Genomic DNA, 19,521 nt, shown 5'->3' with positions numbered 1-19,521 from the left:
TCCACTGATGTAATCCCACTTAAATAATTGAGGGAAATGGTTAATTACCTTCCCAAAAGATGTCCACAGAAGAAGAAATTGGATCTCTTCCCAGTTCCTTGCCTCAATCACTTGATTCCCCAAACTTTTTCACCAAAAATCTTCTCTCAAGCTTCAACACACAATGGGCACACACACACACGAGTTAAAGATGCAAAGGGGGCTGCAATGGAACTGAAAGAGGCTTGAGCTTCTTTAAATAGGGGTGCAAACCCCGGAACTTAGGATTTCATTTTCCAGCTCCTACTCGCCGAGTCCCACAAAGGACTCGCCGAGTAGGTTACTTAATTCACAATCCAATCCCGCTGCTACTCGACGAGTAGGGCAACCAACTCGTCGAGTAGGGCCAAAACCCAAAAATATTTTATTTAAATTATTACTTGAGAATCGGGGCGTTACAAAGAGTTTCAAAATCACCCTTGTGTAGGGCACAAACGCACCACAACAGTCTACTGGTAAAGGGGATTATGGAGCGTTTGTCTTTTGATTCCTATAAAGGTTGAGCAGGGGCAATTTCGTGACCATGGAGGATTGCACCAAGATCTCGGCCTAGTCATATCGATGGCGATTTGAGGAAATTGTATGGGTTACAAATAAAAAGATTAGACATATTTAACTTTATGTAATTATTATTTTTTACTGTAGATTTAATGGTTTTCATATAATTACATTTTAAGATATGTTTTTGAATATATATATATATATATATATATATATATATATATATATATATATATATATATATATATTAATTAATTAACCATAATTAAAAAAATAATAGTAAAAAATCAATTAATCTTCGGAATATCATTCCAAAAACAACCTTGACCTAAATTAAACAAAAAATAATCTATGTAATGGGGTCTTGGAATTTCGGATTAAGCTCTAGAATGTTTTATTTCAAACAAAATGGTCAATTTACAAAATAATAATAATAATAATAATAATAATAATAATAATAAATAAATAAATAAATAAATAAATTATTATTTTTTATCAAGCAACCACATTTAAGTTAGATTGCTTAATTTGCCTATAAATAAATATTAATTTGTACGTATGTAGCGCTTCAACTTATAAATTGAGAACAAAACACACATACAGACACATGCTTGAAGCTTTTCTCTCTCTTACACTCCCTCCAATTGTTAGGTGTCCTCTAAAATATTACCATAGTGATAGAGATCATTGTCTCCTACAATCTCCAATTGTTAGGTTTTTTGCAGTTGACTTCCAGGATCAGAGGTACGTTCAACAGCAAATTCCCTTTAAACAAACTGTGTGTTTATGCAACCATTAGACGTTGATTCTTTCTTCTTCTTGGAATCTAGCTATTCAATACATGTTACGGATCTGTTTATTTAGGGGTTAATGATGATTAAGTTCATATCGCATCATCCATGGAAAATCAATTTAAGAACATATGAGAAGGAGATGATCAATTGATTACTTGTGACTGGAAGTAGCTCAAGATTACTGTTTTTAGTCTTCCATTTGTTTTTAAATTCATCATTAAATTTCTTCATCTTCATTAATAATATAATTTTCTCACATTAAGTCAAGTCCGACGGCCTTGACACTTTTGTTTTATTGATTTTCGTTATCACAACAATTTTCCTCACAAATACGCTATAATAACAACTTCTTATCTTTTATTTTTGACTTTACACCAATAATGTAATTAATTTAATCGTTGGAAGCATTGTAAAACGGCCATTTTATCATATTGAAAGTTTTCTAATTTCTATCTACAAAATTTTCAACATTATTGATTTGGTCAATGGTCATGGTCAACTTCGGTTTTTATTCAACTTTCCTACCACCTTCTTTACCACATGTGTACACATGGACTTGTTTGTTATGTTAAATAAACTAATTCATTATGTCTCATTGCATTTTTCTCTACCAAATATAGTCTAACATCTTGGATATTTGTTAGGTATATAGCCTTTTTTCCTTTCTCACACTAATAAGTAGTTCTCTTATGAAACCATGACTAAAATGCATCATTTTTTTTGTAGTCAATTTGTCTTTTTTTTTTTTTTTTGAAAGATCTGATCTTGATTATCATTCTTTGTAGGTAATTCAGTTGTCTATCTTTATCATCACCATGTCCATGTTTAGGCGTCGTGGGTCACAACGACAACAACAAGAACAAGAACATCATGAGCTTCATCCTGAGTCTAAGGTAACATATTAACTAATTTGATAATTTCAATCTCAAATAGAACTAATTCATTAAACAAATACTAGCATACTTACACACCATAGTTTCTTCAAAATTGTTTCATACATTAATGAATCGGGTGTCTTTCAATCCTAACTCTTGTCCGCTTTGGCCTTATCATTTTATAACTTGTAGATCAATGAGCTTAAAGCAGCAATTGGTCCTCTTTCTGGGTGTAGTTTACTATATTGTACTGATGCATGCTTAAAAAGATATCTTGAAGCACGAAATTGGAATGTAGAGAAAGCGAAAAAGATGTTGGAAGAGACCCTTGCGTGGAGATCTACCTATAAGCCTGAAGAAATCCGTTGGGTTAGTGCTCGTTGTTCCATTCATCTTTTAATTTATTCGAATCAATTTTTGCAAAAGGGTAAATTCTTCTGGTAACCTTAGTTGACTCACACTGTCCGAAACATCATGTGAGATATAAATCAGTTACAGGTACATGTCTGCTAGATGGCAGACATAATAGTCCGGTGTCACGAAGAGCCCGATCCACATTGGAATTAAAACTCTCATCGAGCCTGCTGAGACTCATACGCTTGATCTTTATTGTGTTTGACATGCATTCGACTATCATTAGAACAAATGTCAATAGGGGAAAAGAAAATGCAATTTCTTGTCCAACCTACAGAGGTAGAACCGAAACTCACTTTCAATATCTTGTCGGCGCAAAAAGACTTGAATGCCCTTACCTCTCATAAAAAATAGTCCTAGAAAGTCTGTCTAATAGAGTATAACAAACAAAACATTATCAAACTTATTTTTTACATATATTTTTTTTCATTTTTTAGAATGAGATCGCTAAAGAGGGTGAAACCGGGAAAGTATTCAAAGCAAATTTCCATGACCGTTTTGGAAGAACCGTTCTAATAATGAGACCAGGACGACAGGTGATTTTATAAAGTTGAAAATAAAAGAAATAACAACATACTTTTGTTATCCTTTATATAGTATAAAGATCTAACATAATAATCCAAATCATTATAGAACACAACATCAATGGACAACCAAATCAAACATCTAGTGTACTTGATAGAAAACGCAATCCTTTATCTTCCAGAAGGCCAAGAAGAAATGGTATGGCTCATAGATTTCACCGGATGGTCTCTTAGGACCAATGTCTCAATTAAAACCGCACGCGAAACCATCAACATTTTACAAAATCATTACCCTCAAAGGCTAGCCGTTGCCTTTCTCTATAGCCCACCACGCCTTTTTGAAGCATTTTGGAAGGTTCGTATTGTGTCAAGAAATAGCTAACCTATTTTTATTTCTTTATCTTACAATATTGTACTTTGGAATTTTGTTTCTATTACAAGCTAAAACATACATTCTACTTTTTAATGTGTAGGTTGTTAAGTACTTCTTGGATCCAAAAACATTCCACAAGGTGAAATTTGTGTACTTGAAGAATAAAGAGAGTGTGGCGCTAATGGAATCTTGTTTTGATGTGGATAATCTTCCGACTGAATTTGGTGGAAAGGCGACTATGAAATATGATCATGAAGAATTCTCAAGATTGATGATCCAAGATGACGTTAAAACCGCTAAATTTTGGGGTTTGGACAAAATTACCCTTGTGGAAACTAATGGGCATGCTACTCCAGCATTGGTTGCATAAGAGTTGAGTCACTTGAACGTTACAATTGTTGTATAAAGTTTATATAGACAGGATCAATTTGTGATGTTTTTCCTGAATTTTGTTGAGGAACCTTGAATTCTCTATCTATTGGTGAAGTTTGATGCTTCTATTATTCCTAATGGAACTTTGTACTCTGTTTTGTATGTGTTTTTTCAAAGTGATTATTGTGATTTTCAGGTATATAAAAATATCCAATCATAATCAAAACAACAAAAACAAAACCTAAGAGGCTTTTCTCAACGTGGCCATGATGTAACATAATAATAGCGACTAATCAAATAATGAGATGATTATCAGTTGCTTGAGAGTAGTGAGATTATTGAACATTGATCTCTATAATTTGTTTTTCATATACTCCCTTCATATATCAATTTGTTTTTATCCTAATTATACAAATTCTATCTTTAGTTCAAACATAAATTAAGCTCTCGAGGGCATTAGGCTCTTATGTCAGCCACATAGCAAATCACTGTGTATCTGATTTACAGCATACAATGCACATCACAGATGATGCTCCACGGTTGTTGGAAGAATAACTTTTTTTTAACAGAAAAATACACATTTATTGTTACAAACTTTTGAGAAAAGAGAAAGTGGTATTCATTACACCATGATAAAGTTTAATTCTATTAACCTTACTAATAACAAATGAAATGAAAAGATGCTTAAATTTAATTCTATTATCTTCATCAAACCAACCAAGCATATAGACTTCATAGTACCTAACTTTTTGCAAATCCGTATATTCATAGAGTTCCATAATTATGAAAAATACTAAAACTTAATATAGACAATACATAAACCCTAAACCCTTATGCCAAACACTTGGGTCAACATCACATCACATCGATTTGGTGATAAAACTTATGCCAAAAATAAGTTGTTTTCTACACCCTTTATCGCATATAACCAAAATTTGAAAAGAAATAATAAAAACAAGAGAAGGAATTACTATAGCCGCCTTCTAAAGTTTCGAGCGGTAGATTGATATGTTCGAACAAGAAGACCAACTCCAATTCCAACCCCGAGACAAACACCAAGCCCAATTCCGACTCCGACTCTCACTCCGGCATTGAACCACGAGAGTGCTCCATCTTCTCCTTCCAAATACTCCATTTGATTCCAATACGGGCTCATCTCATAATTCTCATGATTCTCATTTCCACCCTTGTAATTCCCATATCCATCTATCTGTATAAATAATGCATTTTAAATAATGTTATTGAAATGTAGTATGAATTTAAGTTTCAAATTCCAAAACAACTGTAGAATGAGTACCTGAAGATCAAGTCCAGGTACAACGTCTTTCCGAGATTCCGATTCCGCACTCTCATACTCTGGAATGGAATCCAACATTCCTTTCCGATGTTGCTTCTTCTTGAGACTAATCTGTAAAGTTTTTGTCAAAATAATCGGTGTCCCAGAAAACGATCCTGCAACATAAACTTCAATCATTGGTGGCAATGAATATGAATCACCACCTTTCAAAAACCCATTTCCACAACAAATCATTGATTCACAACTCATACTCCACTTCCCATTATCATTATCTTTCGATTCATTTAACATTTCCAAAGTCCCAAAAAGAATAAGATCTTCACCATCAAAAACCTCAAACTTCACACCACCTGACAATCTTATACTGTCTGTACTTACAAAAGTAGCTTCTTCAAATTTCTTGTCTACTCTGTTCTTTTTTAGGCGACAAGAACTACCCTCTGATTGGAGGCTACATCTTCTACCATTTACTTCAAGGACAGTATCAGGGTTTAATGGTATATGGTTGAGGGTGAGATAATGAGGGGTATATCCGTCAATCATGAAATTGCTTATTCTAACGTAGAACACACGGATATCAAACCAAGATATTAATCGTTTACCATAAGATGGGTAAGAGGGGTGCTTTATAATCTGAAGACCATGATTGGGATGATTAGATTTTTCGTATGAATCTTTCTCCATGTTTACAAGAGCTCTTAAACATCAAGCATAATTTGCAGAGGAACCCTAGAAAAAAGTATAAAAAACCCAACTTTGGATTAGTATATTGAGTTTGTAAGTTACTAAGTTATAAAGAAGTTTTGGGTTAAGAAGCATTTATACAAGCAGGTGGCGTGCGACATAGTGACACACACATTTGAGCGATTTCTTTGAAGGGTTTAAGTTATTATTTTGTAATCGAATCACATAGAATTGAAACAAGAAACAGAGATGAAAGAAGATAGAAAAATCTGAATTATCAAGAAAGAATTTGGGTGGAAAGAGAAGATACGCACCTGAAACAAAGGATTCAAAGTCCAGACGAGAATTTCTGGTCTCTGTTCAATTTCCTAGGTTAAGATTATGATCAAATTTTACTAATTTAAAATCTTTTAGCATGTAATTGTGTGTGTGGTGTGAGAGAGAGAAAGAGATAGATATAAAAAAAGAGAGTCAAGGGCTGACGATGATAAATGTAAACAGCAGGTAGCCACTAGTATTGAATAAATCGCAAATGGTATGAAAATCTTGAATAGTTTATCAATGTTTACAGTCCACAAATGCAAACAAGTCACTCTCACCAACGCCCACTCAACTTAAGAAGATTAAAGTAAATCTCAGAGTGATTCCTCAAATTCCTTTCAGATACCCCACCAAATAGGTTTAATTCTCTTCAAAACCACAAGTTTCAACATTTCTATTGGTATCAACAGAAACAAAAAACAGCCACACAAAAACTAATCGACATCTTAGAATCCAATGTTCTCGAATTCCCCTTTGTTCTTCTACGCATACATAGATGATACATATGCATATGTATAAAGATGAAATCGACAGCGATAGGTAGGAAAGCTGGGATTTTGTTACCTTATCCAGATAGAAACATGGGGAGGAGGGATGTGCAATCACATTCACGACAACGGAGGTACGATAATCGTCTTGTTGGATCGGATGAGATGAGAGTGATATATGTCAACTGAGCAAAGATTGGGAATAATGAAGAAAGTTTGTACTGCTATGAATCATGTATTTCGCATTCCCCTTAGTTTAAGGTTAACTGGTTTCCTAGAGATGCAAAGTTTTGGAACCATCACGCATATTTTTAGAGTTTTGGTTTTGCAATTTTATGCATAAAAATCATTTATAACGTCAAAAACATATGGTATTCATATATGTCAAAATAAAAATACAACGTATGTGCAACTCTAAGGCTATGGGCTATGTTGACAATATATTCACCCTGAAATTGATTCCACGTTAGTATTATATCTCTTTCATATTACATTCACTAATGTTTTAGTCGAACAACCAGTGAACAAGAGAGAGAAAAGAAAAAAAAGAAGAAAGAGATAGAGAGAGACCAATAAGTATTTTGGGAATAATGTTTTGATTGGTTACGAAAATCCATGACGAGCTTCAATCTTCACCACCTTTACACCTATTAGGGGCGGTGTCCAAGCGTGAACATCACCTCCATATAGATCTTTACGCACAGAAATACCCCCATACCACATGGCCTAAGTGCATAAAAAATGAAAATATATGTATGGTACATAGGAGTACAAGACTATAAAGTATAAAAAATGAGAATATATTATTGGAAAAATAATTAGTGAATTGAAACTAATCATCAAAGTTGAGGAGTTGAATGGTGTATAATCGAAACATGATATTCAATTTTCGATTACAACTCGTAATTAAAAACAATATCAAATATAATGTCGGCTATGAATTATATTTTAATGACAATTTAATTGTTTGTTGGTTATGGTTTGTAGTATAAATACAATCATTTCTCAACCATTTGAGAAACACCAAGAATGCAACCAAAATCTCTTCTTCTCCATTTCGTCTTCTTCATTTTCTTGTTATATCGAATGTATAATCTAGGCCTACTGATAGTTCAGGTGGTCTTGAAGAGCCACTTCAAACTGTTGTATCCTTGGAAACAAACACCTGGTAGCGGACGAATTTGTTTTAAGGACAATATGTTAAACACATTGTTTAGTTTTTCTGTTTTCTTGTTTGCTTTCGTACATTACCGTAATATTATTCCTACAATCTTAAAACAAAATTTGTTTGTACGAATCGAACTAGAAATCAGAAACAATTTTACTTGCATTATTTTGATATTGTACAATTTTCATAATAAAAAATTGATTATTTTGTGATTTTGAAGCACCTTTGGTCATTAAGTCATTAAGACATGTTTGTTTATTAAGTAACTAATTTTTCAGCTTCGGTACTGATTCCATTAAGTACCTAATGGGTTAAGAAGCTAGTTTAACTCAAAAACACAATTTACGTGTTCTTATGAAATGCTCTAATCTATCCAATCTTTGAAAAATCATAATTTTGTCATGGATGCTCAATTTTTGTTGAAACCACTTCTCAAAGTTTGGTATATGAGTCTACTTCATTTCATTAATTTTGGCCAAAAGGTGGAAACAAATCTAACTAGGGTGAAAAATGCGATTTTCACTTACTCATTAGGTTTTTAACAACTATGATACACAATTTTGTAAAATTCATAATAAATTGTAGAAAATCGTATGAGCTAGTAAAAGTAGTCCATGGAAAGCTGAGAGACAGAGCTACTAGATTATGAACTTAATTACATTTTTCACAGGTTTTAGTAGGGCTAAAGCAGTCTTGAATAGATTGTATTGTTTTGTGAAAAACAAAAAGGCTTTGTTTAGTCAAAAACAACTTCAATTTTATGCAGCTTTGAAAATCAGAAAACAGCCTGGTATTTCTGAAAAATAGCCTGAAAAACTGAAAAGGCAGCTTGGTTTCATTAAAAACATCACATTTTAAATAGTTTTTTTTAAAGAAAACATCATATTTTCTGATATCATAATTTATGCATCAGTTTTTTGCATGAGAAATCAAGTTTCAAAATTTCTATATCAAAATTTATGTATCAATTTTCTGTATCAAAAATTAAGCTTTAGACTTTCTGTATCAAAAGGTTTTCATCAGTTTTCTGCATGAGAAATCAAGTTTTAGAATTTATGCATCAAAAATCTAGTTTCATAATTGTTCATATATAGATTTTTAATTATGTTGAGGTGTGTCCAAGTAAGAGGCAAGCATGTTTTCTAGAAATTAGAATTCTAAACATTTATATTTAGTGTATAAATGATTTCAAATATGTCACCATCCAAAGTGGAATGATTTCCGAAGTAAACTCTATAGATGCTAACTCCAATGAGTGATGGATTGATATGGGTGTTACACGCCATGTGTGCTCAAAGAATGAGTGACTAAAGAATTATAAGGTTGTTCAAGTTGATGCAGAAATTTATTCTTGAAATTGTGATTCTAAACACTTAATTTGGTGTTTAAAACATTCCAGAAATGGTATCACATAGAAAAGAGCTAACACTTAATGATGTGTTGTATGTTCCATAGATTAGGAAGAACTTAGTGTTTGGATGGTTGTTGAACAAACATGGTTTTTGTTTGGTGTTTGATTCAAATATGTTTGTACTAAACATAAAGGGTATGTTTGTAGGCAAAGGCTATTCGGATGGTGGAATGCTTAAATTCCATGTAATGGCTATCAATGACATGAATAACCCTTCCACTTATTTATTTGATTCTTTTAATGTGTAACATTCTAGACTTAGACATGTTAATTTTGACACATTAAATCGATTAATCAAAATTAAACACAACCTTTACATTCATATAGACTCAAAATATAAATGCAATACTTGTGTTGAATTAAAGTTAACATGACAATCATTCAAGTCCATTGTGTCATAATTAGGAATTCTGATACGTTGTAAACACTTAACAAAGAATGACATTGTAGCTAAAACATGTATGGTGTTTATTCAATGACAACAAAATCTCATCAAATACCCTATAAAAACTTTCAAATAGTCAACAAAAGTTGGAAACCCTAAAAATCCCGGTTTAAGTCCATTTTGGACTAGGATTTTCTTATTGGGCCTAATGGATCCATAAGCTTCCAATTTGACTATTTTGGGCTTCGAACCCTTAAATGGACCCTAATTTGGACCCATTTGCATGAAACTAAATATTTTAGGCCTCATTAGCCTAGAATGGACTAGTTAACTTTAATGGGCCTTATTGGGCCATAACAAACCTAGTTAGCCCTAATAAGCCATAAAACTCATTCTTTGATGTATATTGGGCCGTGAATTAGTCTAGAGGCCCAATGGGCTGAAGAATGTTACTTGAGCCTCATAAATTCGAACATGGGCTCAAAATGACTCCTTTCCTTCTTATACAACCCAAATCTCGGCCCAAGTTGGAAGCAAAAGAAAAAAAAAAAGAAATGTAGAATTATGAGGGCAAGACACTTCATAATTACCCATTGGAAACCCATGCATAAATCTCATATTTCCATGAATATCACCTCAACTCTCACCTCCCCTCTCTTCTTCTTATCTCTCGGACGAAAATCACACACACACATTTCACCAAATTCTTTCAACCTCACTGTCTCTAGAAAGTCTTCACTTCCTTCTCAAATTTTCGAAGATCTAAGGTGGATCAAGAAGGTTTCCACGAAAAACTCATCTTCCCTTGGTAAGTCCTTACACCTCTAAGTTTTACAACTTCATTTCCATGCTAAGATCATCCATTCTAAGCATTTTGTGATCATACTCTTAGAAAACCTCCATAAGTTCGAGATCTATTCAAGGAGGGCTTGCTAAAGCCAAAAATAACATCAAACTACTCCATTTCTCTTCAAAACCGAACCCACAAACTCAAGGTGAGATCATACCCCTCTATTTTTGGTTTTCACATGTTTTATGGGGGAGAATAAAAGTAAAATGTGTAGATCTATGTGTATTTGTATGCTATGTGTGATTTCTTGTGTTTTTGTGGTAAATATGAGCCAAAAATGAAAGATATTTCGATATCTATAGTTCATGGGGGGGGGGATATGTGATCTAGTATGTATTACACTTAACAAGTTAAGAAAATTTATCATCTAAGGTATAATAAGCATGTTACAACATAAAACCCATTTTTGGACTTAAATTGTGAAATAAACAAAAGTTGGGTTGAAAATTACCATCCACGGTTTTCTTAAGGACTAAAAGAGTCAAAACGGTAAAAATAAATGTTTTTATGAATATCATACTCTTTTAAGGGCTGGAAATGTAATTTGTAGCTTAATGGGCCTAATTTTGGGCTTTTCAACCCATTGTGCCAAATATTGCAAAAAATACAATTTTCAAGGGAATGAAATGGTAAACTTCTCAAAAATAGGGGGTAAAAGGGTAAACAAAACTAATTCATGGGTTAAAATGATTTATTTTCCAAACAAGGATAAAAAAATGTAAACTTTTTGGATTTTGGGCCAAAATTGTAAAAGTTGCGAAAAGTTTGGGCTAAAACTAAAAACTCTTTACTGGAAGGGCTGAAACTGCCAAAGAGTAAATTTTGAACTAAAAACATCACTTAAACAAGTCTATGGGTCAAAACTGTCAAGAAAATGGTTTAAGGGCCTAAAATGTCTTTTTTTTTTTAAATAAGGTACTAAAATTTTCATTTTTATTAAAGAATGGCTGAAAAGGTCAAACCAATATTTTGAACCAATTATTTTATTATTAAGATATTTGAGTCAAAAATACCAAACTACAACTCATGAAAATGGAAAGATGAATATACGTATAATTCCAAATATCGTTATAAACAACCGACCAGCCTCGTACCGATACGAAATTAACAATCATTCAATCAAACTTTCCAACAATTATACTATACCTAAAATAAGTAAACATTCAAATCTTTGGGCTTGAAAGTCTCAAATTAGGCTTATTGGGCCTTCGTGACCCATTAACATAACTTTTGAGCCCAACGATAAAAATAAATGTTATTGGGCCTCCTGTGACCCAATGACATGTTTAAGGGACTCTCAATGGCTTTCAAGTGCTATTGGGCCTTAGTGGCCCAATTAGCATTGCTAGTAAGGTCCAAATAAATCAAATGCGAAATGGGCCTACGTGTCCTTCGTATACCCAACAACCTTAAATAATACACGTAATTAGCAGGACTTTGTAATCCTCTTCTTCTCGTTTGTTAGGCTTACCTTCAATTCAGTAAACAAATACAGGTCGTTAATCAATGGTTATCAAATTCAATTGGATTCAATGAGTAATAACGGGCGGCACCTTTATGGGTCGTTTGTAGTCTGTAGTTATAATCAAAGTCTCTTGGAGGGAGAGCGAGAGTTTGTGTATAGATCTATACGGGGGTGACTCCCCCACACCTCAGTTGTTTGCTACAGTTAGACTCAGCCAGTCTAGGGTGACAAAATCTTAAGATCAATTCCGGCGTTCGTCAGAATGCCAAGACAGACGAACTAGTCATTATCATGCATGGTTATAATGACTCACATAAATAAATCCAATACTATCTGAGTAATCAAGGAAAAGCATAATCATTTGTTGTGATGGTATAACACTTCGAAACAATTATATTATATTTTATGTTATCGGAAAACATCGGGTTTTTCGAGGAAATCAACACCATTCACTCGTACTTTTCAATAACTATCATGCAAAACTTCCCATTTATACACGTTTTGAAATCACTCACGTACAAAACTATGGATCTTCACACTTTGGTAAAAACAATTGTCTTTTCAGAAAATATCAGATTTTCTGGGTTTTACAAACTATACAAACATTTTTAAAACAACCATGCTTATGAACTCACCAACATTCCATATGTTGACGTTTTTCAAAGTAATTTGTATGCTCAGGTAATAGGTAAGCAGAGGAGTAGTACCAAGTATGTTAGGGTGTTATGCTTTTGAAAACTTTCAAACAATTTATGATATGAATATGTAATATTTAGGCAATGTACTTGATGTGAACAATGTCAGTTGTAATGTATTGATGCATGGTGAAGTTTATGTTATGTTTCATGTATATTCATTGTGATGATATTCAATTTGAGTCACGTGAGCCCTCAGAATTTTCCGCCGTCTGGTCCGGGGGTGTGAGAGGTTGGTATCAGAGCACTGTTTATAGTGAACTGACAAATCTAACCACACATTGATATGCAATTATAAACCAAAGAGGTACTAAAACAACTCTGAACAAAACAAATAAAACACAACGATAAAACACCTATACTTGTACGATATAGGAAAGAGAATGTAATACCAAATCAAATAAGATGATACTGGCATCTCGGTTAAGTCGGGACTATACATAGTTGTATTAAGGGGAGAATGTAGCCTGATCAACTACATTTCCTCCAAAGTACAACTATCATATGCCCCGAGGAAATCGCGATGGTCGGTAAACTTAAAAATATACCCCTTTACTACCAAGAAGAGAACATCAACTCAAATTATACAACAATTAAAACATCTTAGGAATAATATTAGTATATTTATACACTCTCGCATACAGTATGGCCGACTTCCATCACCCTGGAGATTTGTATTTCCCTAATCAGGGGAATAACGGATGGTTGGAGGAGGAACCTGAAGAAGACCTCAAGGAGGAGTCTGAGGAGGAACCTGAAGAAGACCCCGAGGAGGAGTCTGAAGAGGAACCTCAGGCGGAAGTCGAGGGCGGACCTGCTGAGCCAGTGGTGGATCTGGACTAAGAGGAAGTCAAAGAAGACCTCGAGGAGGAACCCTACGATGACGATGATGGTGATTCGGACGCGGAGTCCGAAGTCATCAACCCTCCTTACTCGATTAGGGTGCCCGCTCATCAGATGGGCCCAACTGGTCCTACACCCCCCTGGGGTATCGACCTTTGGAGGTGGAGCAGACAGTAGGGACAATGACCCCTGTTCGACATGTCACGCGAGTTCTACGACTTGAGGGAGGGAGGACAGGCTGATCGCGCGCTTCCGGTCATGGTGAGGCGATTGCGGAACACTGACGACCTAGCTCAGAGCACCGCCGATTAAATGCACCAAATGCGGACTAGAGTTGAGCATGCGGAACAAGAGACACGAGAGGTTATCCGAGAGTTCCACATGAGGCAGGCGAGGTGGGAGGCTCGACTCCGGGATGCGGAACGACAAGTGGCTCGCCTTTAGGGAGCATCCACTTCCTCAACACCACCCCCTGACACATCCCACCATGACTAGGACTAGTCGTACCTATATTTAGTATTATGATCTATGCTATGTACCATCGACTCTATGTTTAAGTGATTACACTACTCATAGAGTTGTTACGCTGCCGAACTTGCACCACTTATGTATGCTTTTTTGAGAAAATTTTCATGTATCAAAGTACGGATATTATTAAGTGAAAAAAATATGTGTTCTATTGTGATGTTGTTATCTGTTATGTGTTATGTATCCATGATTATATGTTAACATGTGAAACAACTTAAGTACATGCACTACACCTAGTTTATAGGACCACAAACGCACAAAAATCATAGGCACTCAACATCTTTCTGCTCCATGACAGAAAAATGCCTCAATGACCAACCAGTGGAAACCCTGGACCAACCCCACCCGAAGTCAACTCAACTGCATTCCAAGCAGTTGTATATGCTGTGGTCATCGCAGCCATGGCACAAATCCACCAAGGGAACAATGGGGGAGGCAATGGACAAGGGCTGGAAGTTCGAACAATGGGATAAATCAAGGACCTACCAAGACATGCTCTTACAAAGATTTCACCAACACCAAGCGACGAATATTTAATGGCACGGGTGGAATGATAACCCTAAAAAGATGGATCGAGAAGGTGGAATTGATATTTGAGATATGCGAATGCCCCGAGGAGATGAAAGTGAAGTTTGTCGCATGCACGTTCATTGACCAAGCTCTCACCTGGTGGAATGGAAATGTAGAAGCCATGACTCTCCCCGTAGCCAACACCATGCCTTGGGCATAGTTAAAAGAAATGTTGATGGTCGAGTACTGCCCGCGAGGAGAAATCCAGAAAATGAAGTAAGAGTTATAGAATCTCACCGTCCGAAACTCCGACATTGATGCATACATATCAAGGTTTAGCGAACTGTCACTGTTGTGCCCTGGCATGATTACTTTAAAGGGAAAGAAAATCGAACGATTCATCTGGGGATTAACCTCCCCAATTCAAGGGAATATGATAGCTGCAAATCCCGAAACCTTCGACAATGCCAAGAGGTTGGCTAAGAAACTATACGACCACAACAACAAGAAGGGAGAGAAGCTAGGGAAAGCTGAAGGCAAGAAGGAGAGTGACAACAAGAAAGGAAAGAATAACAAGAGAAAGGGACGACAAGGCTCGGAGTCGTCAAAGAAGCAACAAACAGTGACAGTCAATGCAGCAACCACCCAAGTTCCCTCCACACCACATGCTCCAGTCTCAGCTACTCGTAGTGCCCCTAGGCAGTATTCCGGGAATCTCCCAAAGTGCAACAAGTGCAGTCTCCATCATAATGGCGAATGCAGGGAGATGCATTGTACCAGTTGCAATCGAAAGGGTCACACGGCAAAATATTATAGGACCTATCCTCCCCAGAACCAGCAGCAAGGAAACAACAACAACAACAACAACAACAACAACAACAACAACCGCAACAACAACAACAACAACAACAACACCAACAACAGGGGCAACAATGCAAAACGAAGCCACACCTGCTATGGATGTGGAAAGAATGGGCATTTCCGTTAAAACTGCCCCAACAACAACAACCCTGGGAATGGAGGAACAGGAAGAGTGCTGACCATCGGTCAGGGAGAAGCGGTTCAGGATCCCGTTGTTGTCACCGGTACGTTTCTCCTAAACCACACTTATGCATGCATTCTATTTGATACTGGGGCACAACGAAGCTTTGTGAGTAATAGGTTCAAACACTTGTTAAAACAACAACCCCAGAAGCTCAATCAAACCTTTACGGTGGAAATGGCTAATGGGAAAACAAAATCCACTGGGAAAACCTACATCAGATGTACCCTGACCTTGAACCAACACGTATTTCAAATAAACTTAATGTCTCTTTCCATTAGGAGTTTTGATATGATTATCGACATGGACTGGTTAAGCCCCCACCATGCTGAAATTATGTGTCACGAGAAGGCCGTTTACCTTCACCTCCTAAATCACGAAACCCTAATTATATCTGGAGACAAACCCAGCATGAACCTTCGCCTTATCTCATGCATTAAGGCACATAAGTATCTACGAAGGAAGGACTTGACATTTCTGGCTCATATTGTGGATAAGTCCAAAGAAGAGGTCAATATTCGAGGCATCCCAGTGTCTTGCGAGTTTTCGGATGTCTTTCCTGACGATCTTCTGGGGATACCCCCAGAAAGACAAGTCGATTTCCAAATTGATCTTGTACCAGGAGCTACACCCATCGCCAAATCGCCCTATAGATTGGCCCCTGCAGAGATGCAAGAGCTGTCCAACCAACTTAGCGAACTTTTGGACAAAGGATTCATCCGACCCAGTTTTTCACCATGGGGAGCTCCGTTTCTCTTTGTTAAGAAGAAAGATAGTTCCTTTAGGATGTGTATCGACTACAGGGAACTAAATAAGCTCACTATCAAAAATCGTTATCCACTTCCGCGAATCGACGATCTATTTGACAAACTCCAAGGAGTAAGTTACTTCTCTAAGATAGATTTGCGATCCGGATACCACCAACTCAAAGTCTAGGAGGAGGATATCCCCAAAACCGCTTTCCGAACTCGTTATGGACATTATGAATTTGTCGTAATTCCCTTCGGTCTAACGAATGCCCCTGCCGCATTCATGGACCTAATGAACCGAATCTGCAGACCATTCCTCGACAACTTTGTCATCGTTTTTATCTACGATATTCTAGTCTATTCTCTAAGAGAAGAGGACCATGGCCAACATCTATGGCAAATCTTAGAAACCCTAAGAACCGAAAAAATATACGCAAAACTCTCGAAGTGTGAGTTTTGGCTCTGTAGTGTGAACTTTTTGGGTCATGTTGTTAGCCAAGAAGGGATACACATGGATCCTTCTAAGGATAAAGCCATCGAAGGATGAGCGATCCCAACGACACCCACATAAATTCGTCAATTTTTAGTTCTCGCAGGCTATTACAGGAAGTTAAATCAGAACATCTCCAAAACAGCCAAGCCACTTACCTTGCTTACGCAAAAGGGTGTACCCTTTGAATGGACAGATAAGCAAGAAATTGCATTCCGAACTCTAAAGCGAGCACTCTGCAGTGCACCAGTACTATCACTACCAGAGGTAACAGAGGACTTCGTAGTCTACTGCGATGTGTCGAATTTGTTCCCATAAAACAGAGTATCCTTTTTAAAGAGTAGTATTGCAGAATTTGTTCCCAGAAAACATGATAATGATGTTATCAAAGCATTTCCAGATAAATGTATTTTTATTTAGAACATCAGGATGTCATCGTCAATACAGAAACATAAACATAAACAGACCTAACATTCATTTACACTAATGATTTACATCTCCATTAATATCTCAGTGTAATATATCTTCGCATCGATACCTGTGATTCAAATAAATTGGATGGGTCAGGTTGGGAAACCTGGTGAGTACATAGAGATTTCAATCCCACAATGTTATATCACATATATATATATATATATATATATATATATTAGAACTCACAATATATACAATATTACCTCATATAAGCAATTCTACCCCACCCCGTCGATCCTCATAACGACATGATCCATTCTCTCGGATCTAAAATGAACGGCTTTACCTAATCCATACTCCCGGATCAGGTATGAACAACTATGTCCAATGAATGCTCTCGGATCAATGACAAATGACTATGCCCACTCCATACTCTCGGACTAGGGACGAATAACTATGTCTAATCCATGCTCTAGGATCAATTACTAGGCCCAATCCATAATTGCAGACTAGGGACAAATGACTATGTCTAATCCATACTCTTGGATCAATGACAAATTACAGTGCCCAATCCATACTCGCGGACTAGGGCGAATAACTATGTCTAATCCATGCTCTCGGATCAATGACAAATTTTAAAGTTCTACCCTCCGTGTACATATCAATTTTACTCATAAGAAGATACTATCAATATTCCTCTTAATTAATTTAGGTTTCCTATGTATCCTAAATCATCATATATCGTCAGATATGCTCTTAACATGTATTTCAAGCAATATCAAATATTTCATACATAAACATATATTTAATACTTTAATTAATACTTGTGCTAAAATCATGTTCATGAAAGGGACTATGCACTCACTTATTAAAGTGATGATTCTAAACTCGGACAGCGCTTCGCTTCTTGACAATATAATTTCCTTCAACGAAACCTAGTATTATTACCACTAGATTTTAGTCTAATATTTATCGCAACTATTTACGAGTGATATTGTTTTATAAGTGTTAAACAATACTTTTCGACCGCTATGTACATAAAGGGGTCAGGCATGAAATACTAGAGGGCAAGACCATTTTGGCATAATAGTTGTTCTGAAATCCAACAACCATATGCGGTCGTTCAAACCAGATTCTCCGTACCGCTAGTAGTTAAAAAAATATTATAATAACACTTTATATATTGTATTTTATAATATTATATATATATATATATATATATATATATATATATATATATATATATATATATATATATATAGTTTATAAGTTTATAATAATGATAACAAATTTAAACCTAAGCTATACTTAAAGTAGGGTGAGCATAACTCACTTACCGGGAGGTTTGCTAGAAACCGGGCTTTGCAGGAGCGGAACTTTCTGAGCCGAAAATCTCTTTTTCTTGGAGCCTTCTGGTGCTCTAGGGATTTCCTCTTAGCACTAGGGAAGTACTAGAGCTTGGTAGGGCTTAGAGAGAAGTTAGAGATAGAAGAGAATGGTTTTTGGTGAGAGAAATGAAGGCACCCTCGCATCCCTTTTATAGGCAACTGGCTTCGGTTACGCAGGGCGTACCCTCACAGGTAAGCTGTGTGTACCTCGGTGTGCAGGGCGTTCCTGCTTACGTGGGGCATATGAGAGGACAGGTGTTCGAAGTCTTCTGGGGCGACGTAGCTTATCCGAGACCACGGGGCGTAGAGGCTTCCTATGCGAGGCGTACACTCTACCCTCGCAACAGATTTCACAGTTTTCTAAATTCCGTAACTTGCGCATACAAGATCCATTTTAACATTCTTTTTATCAACTTATAGGTGGGAACGTACTCTACAACTTTCATTTAGACTATGTCGGCTAATTTTGAATTTATTTTTAAATTATATTTTTAACAGGCCAGGACAGGTAAAGTCCGTTAAAAATTCATAACTTTGTCATCCAACGTCCATTTTCATCTGTCTTTTTATCGTTGATATTCTATTAACGAGATCTTCGATTCTCGTTTAGGTTGTGTCGGCTGAAAATCAATCAATCTAATATTTGAATCCCAGGTTGCATACTGTTATGCCAAATCCAAGAAAAATCATAACTTCCTCATACGAAGTCAGATTTGGATGTTCTTTTTATGCATGCTCTCGGTTTAACGTATACTTAGAATTTCATTTAGATCCCTGAGGCTACAAATTATTTTATCGCAAACTCACTTTTTACGATTCTCGGTGTCATGCCGGTTTTGCCGTAAAACTTCGACGGGTCATAACTTCTTCGTTATAACTTGAATTTCATTTAGATCCCTGA

General features: G+C 36.0%; 2 protein-coding genes across 5 annotated transcripts; one reads left to right on the top strand and one right to left on the bottom strand.

The window, feature by feature from the left end:
• The first annotated feature begins 1,129 nt into the window (after nt 1-1,129).
• Nucleotides 1,130-4,030, top strand: LOC145096775 (uncharacterized). 2 transcript variants are annotated; one of them, XM_079034126.1, is made up of 6 exons: nt 1,130-1,284; nt 2,120-2,227; nt 2,402-2,578; nt 3,061-3,159; nt 3,257-3,502; nt 3,621-4,030. In XM_079034126.1, exons 2-6 carry the CDS (start codon nt 2,150-2,152, stop codon nt 3,888-3,890), a joined length of 870 nt encoding a protein of 289 aa, XP_078890252.1. In that variant the 5' UTR covers nt 1,130-1,284; nt 2,120-2,149; the 3' UTR covers nt 3,891-4,030. The 2 variants fall into 2 exon arrangements, with proteins under 2 accessions (XP_078890252.1, XP_078890253.1); XM_079034127.1 differs by lacking the exon at nt 1,130-1,284 and adding an exon at nt 1,797-1,978.
• A 600-nt stretch (nt 4,031-4,630) lies between these two features.
• On the bottom strand, nt 4,631-7,024 carry LOC145096774 (uncharacterized protein At1g01500-like). Of its 3 annotated transcripts, XM_079034123.1 has the most exons (4): nt 6,759-7,020; nt 6,188-6,241; nt 5,190-5,918; nt 4,631-5,102 (listed from the first exon to the last, which is right to left on the bottom strand). In XM_079034123.1, the coding sequence occupies exons 3-4, from the start codon at nt 5,871-5,873 to the stop codon at nt 4,863-4,865; spliced, it is 924 nt and encodes a 307-aa protein (XP_078890249.1). In that variant the 5' UTR covers nt 5,874-5,918; nt 6,188-6,241; nt 6,759-7,020; the 3' UTR covers nt 4,631-4,862. The 3 variants fall into 3 exon arrangements, with proteins under 3 accessions (XP_078890249.1, XP_078890250.1, XP_078890248.1); XM_079034124.1 differs by lacking the exon at nt 6,188-6,241 and having other exon boundaries at nt 6,759-7,024; XM_079034122.1 differs by lacking the exon at nt 6,759-7,020 and having other exon boundaries at nt 6,188-6,695.
• Between the last annotated feature and the right edge of the window lie 12,497 nt (nt 7,025-19,521).

The sequence above is a fragment of the Lactuca serriola genome, chromosome 4, assembly GCF_051521515.1.
Source record: "Lactuca serriola cultivar US96UC23 chromosome 4, Lser_US96UC23_V15, whole genome shotgun sequence".
NCBI classification, from domain to species: domain Eukaryota; kingdom Viridiplantae; phylum Streptophyta; class Magnoliopsida; order Asterales; family Asteraceae; genus Lactuca; species Lactuca serriola.
This window is presented reverse-complemented; position numbering and strand designations above follow the sequence as displayed.

Bases quoted from the DNA above. Each gene is read 5' to 3' on its own strand.
- LOC145096775 (XM_079034126.1), top strand. From the start codon at position 2,150: ATGTCCATGTTTAGGCGTCGTGGGTCACAACGACAACAACAAGAACAA. The intron at 3,160-3,256 runs GTGATTTTATAA...AAATCATTATAG, and splicing joins TAATGAGACCAGGACGACAG to AACACAACATCAATGGACAA. The intron at 3,503-3,620 runs GTTCGTATTGTG...TTTAATGTGTAG, and splicing joins TTTTTGAAGCATTTTGGAAG to GTTGTTAAGTACTTCTTGGA.
- LOC145096774 (XM_079034124.1), bottom strand. From the start codon at position 5,873: ATGGAGAAAGATTCATACGAAAAATCTAATCATCCCAATCATGGTCTT. The intron at 5,103-5,189 runs GTACTCATTCTA...TTATTTATACAG, and splicing joins TACCTGGACTTGATCTTCAG to ATAGATGGATATGGGAATTA.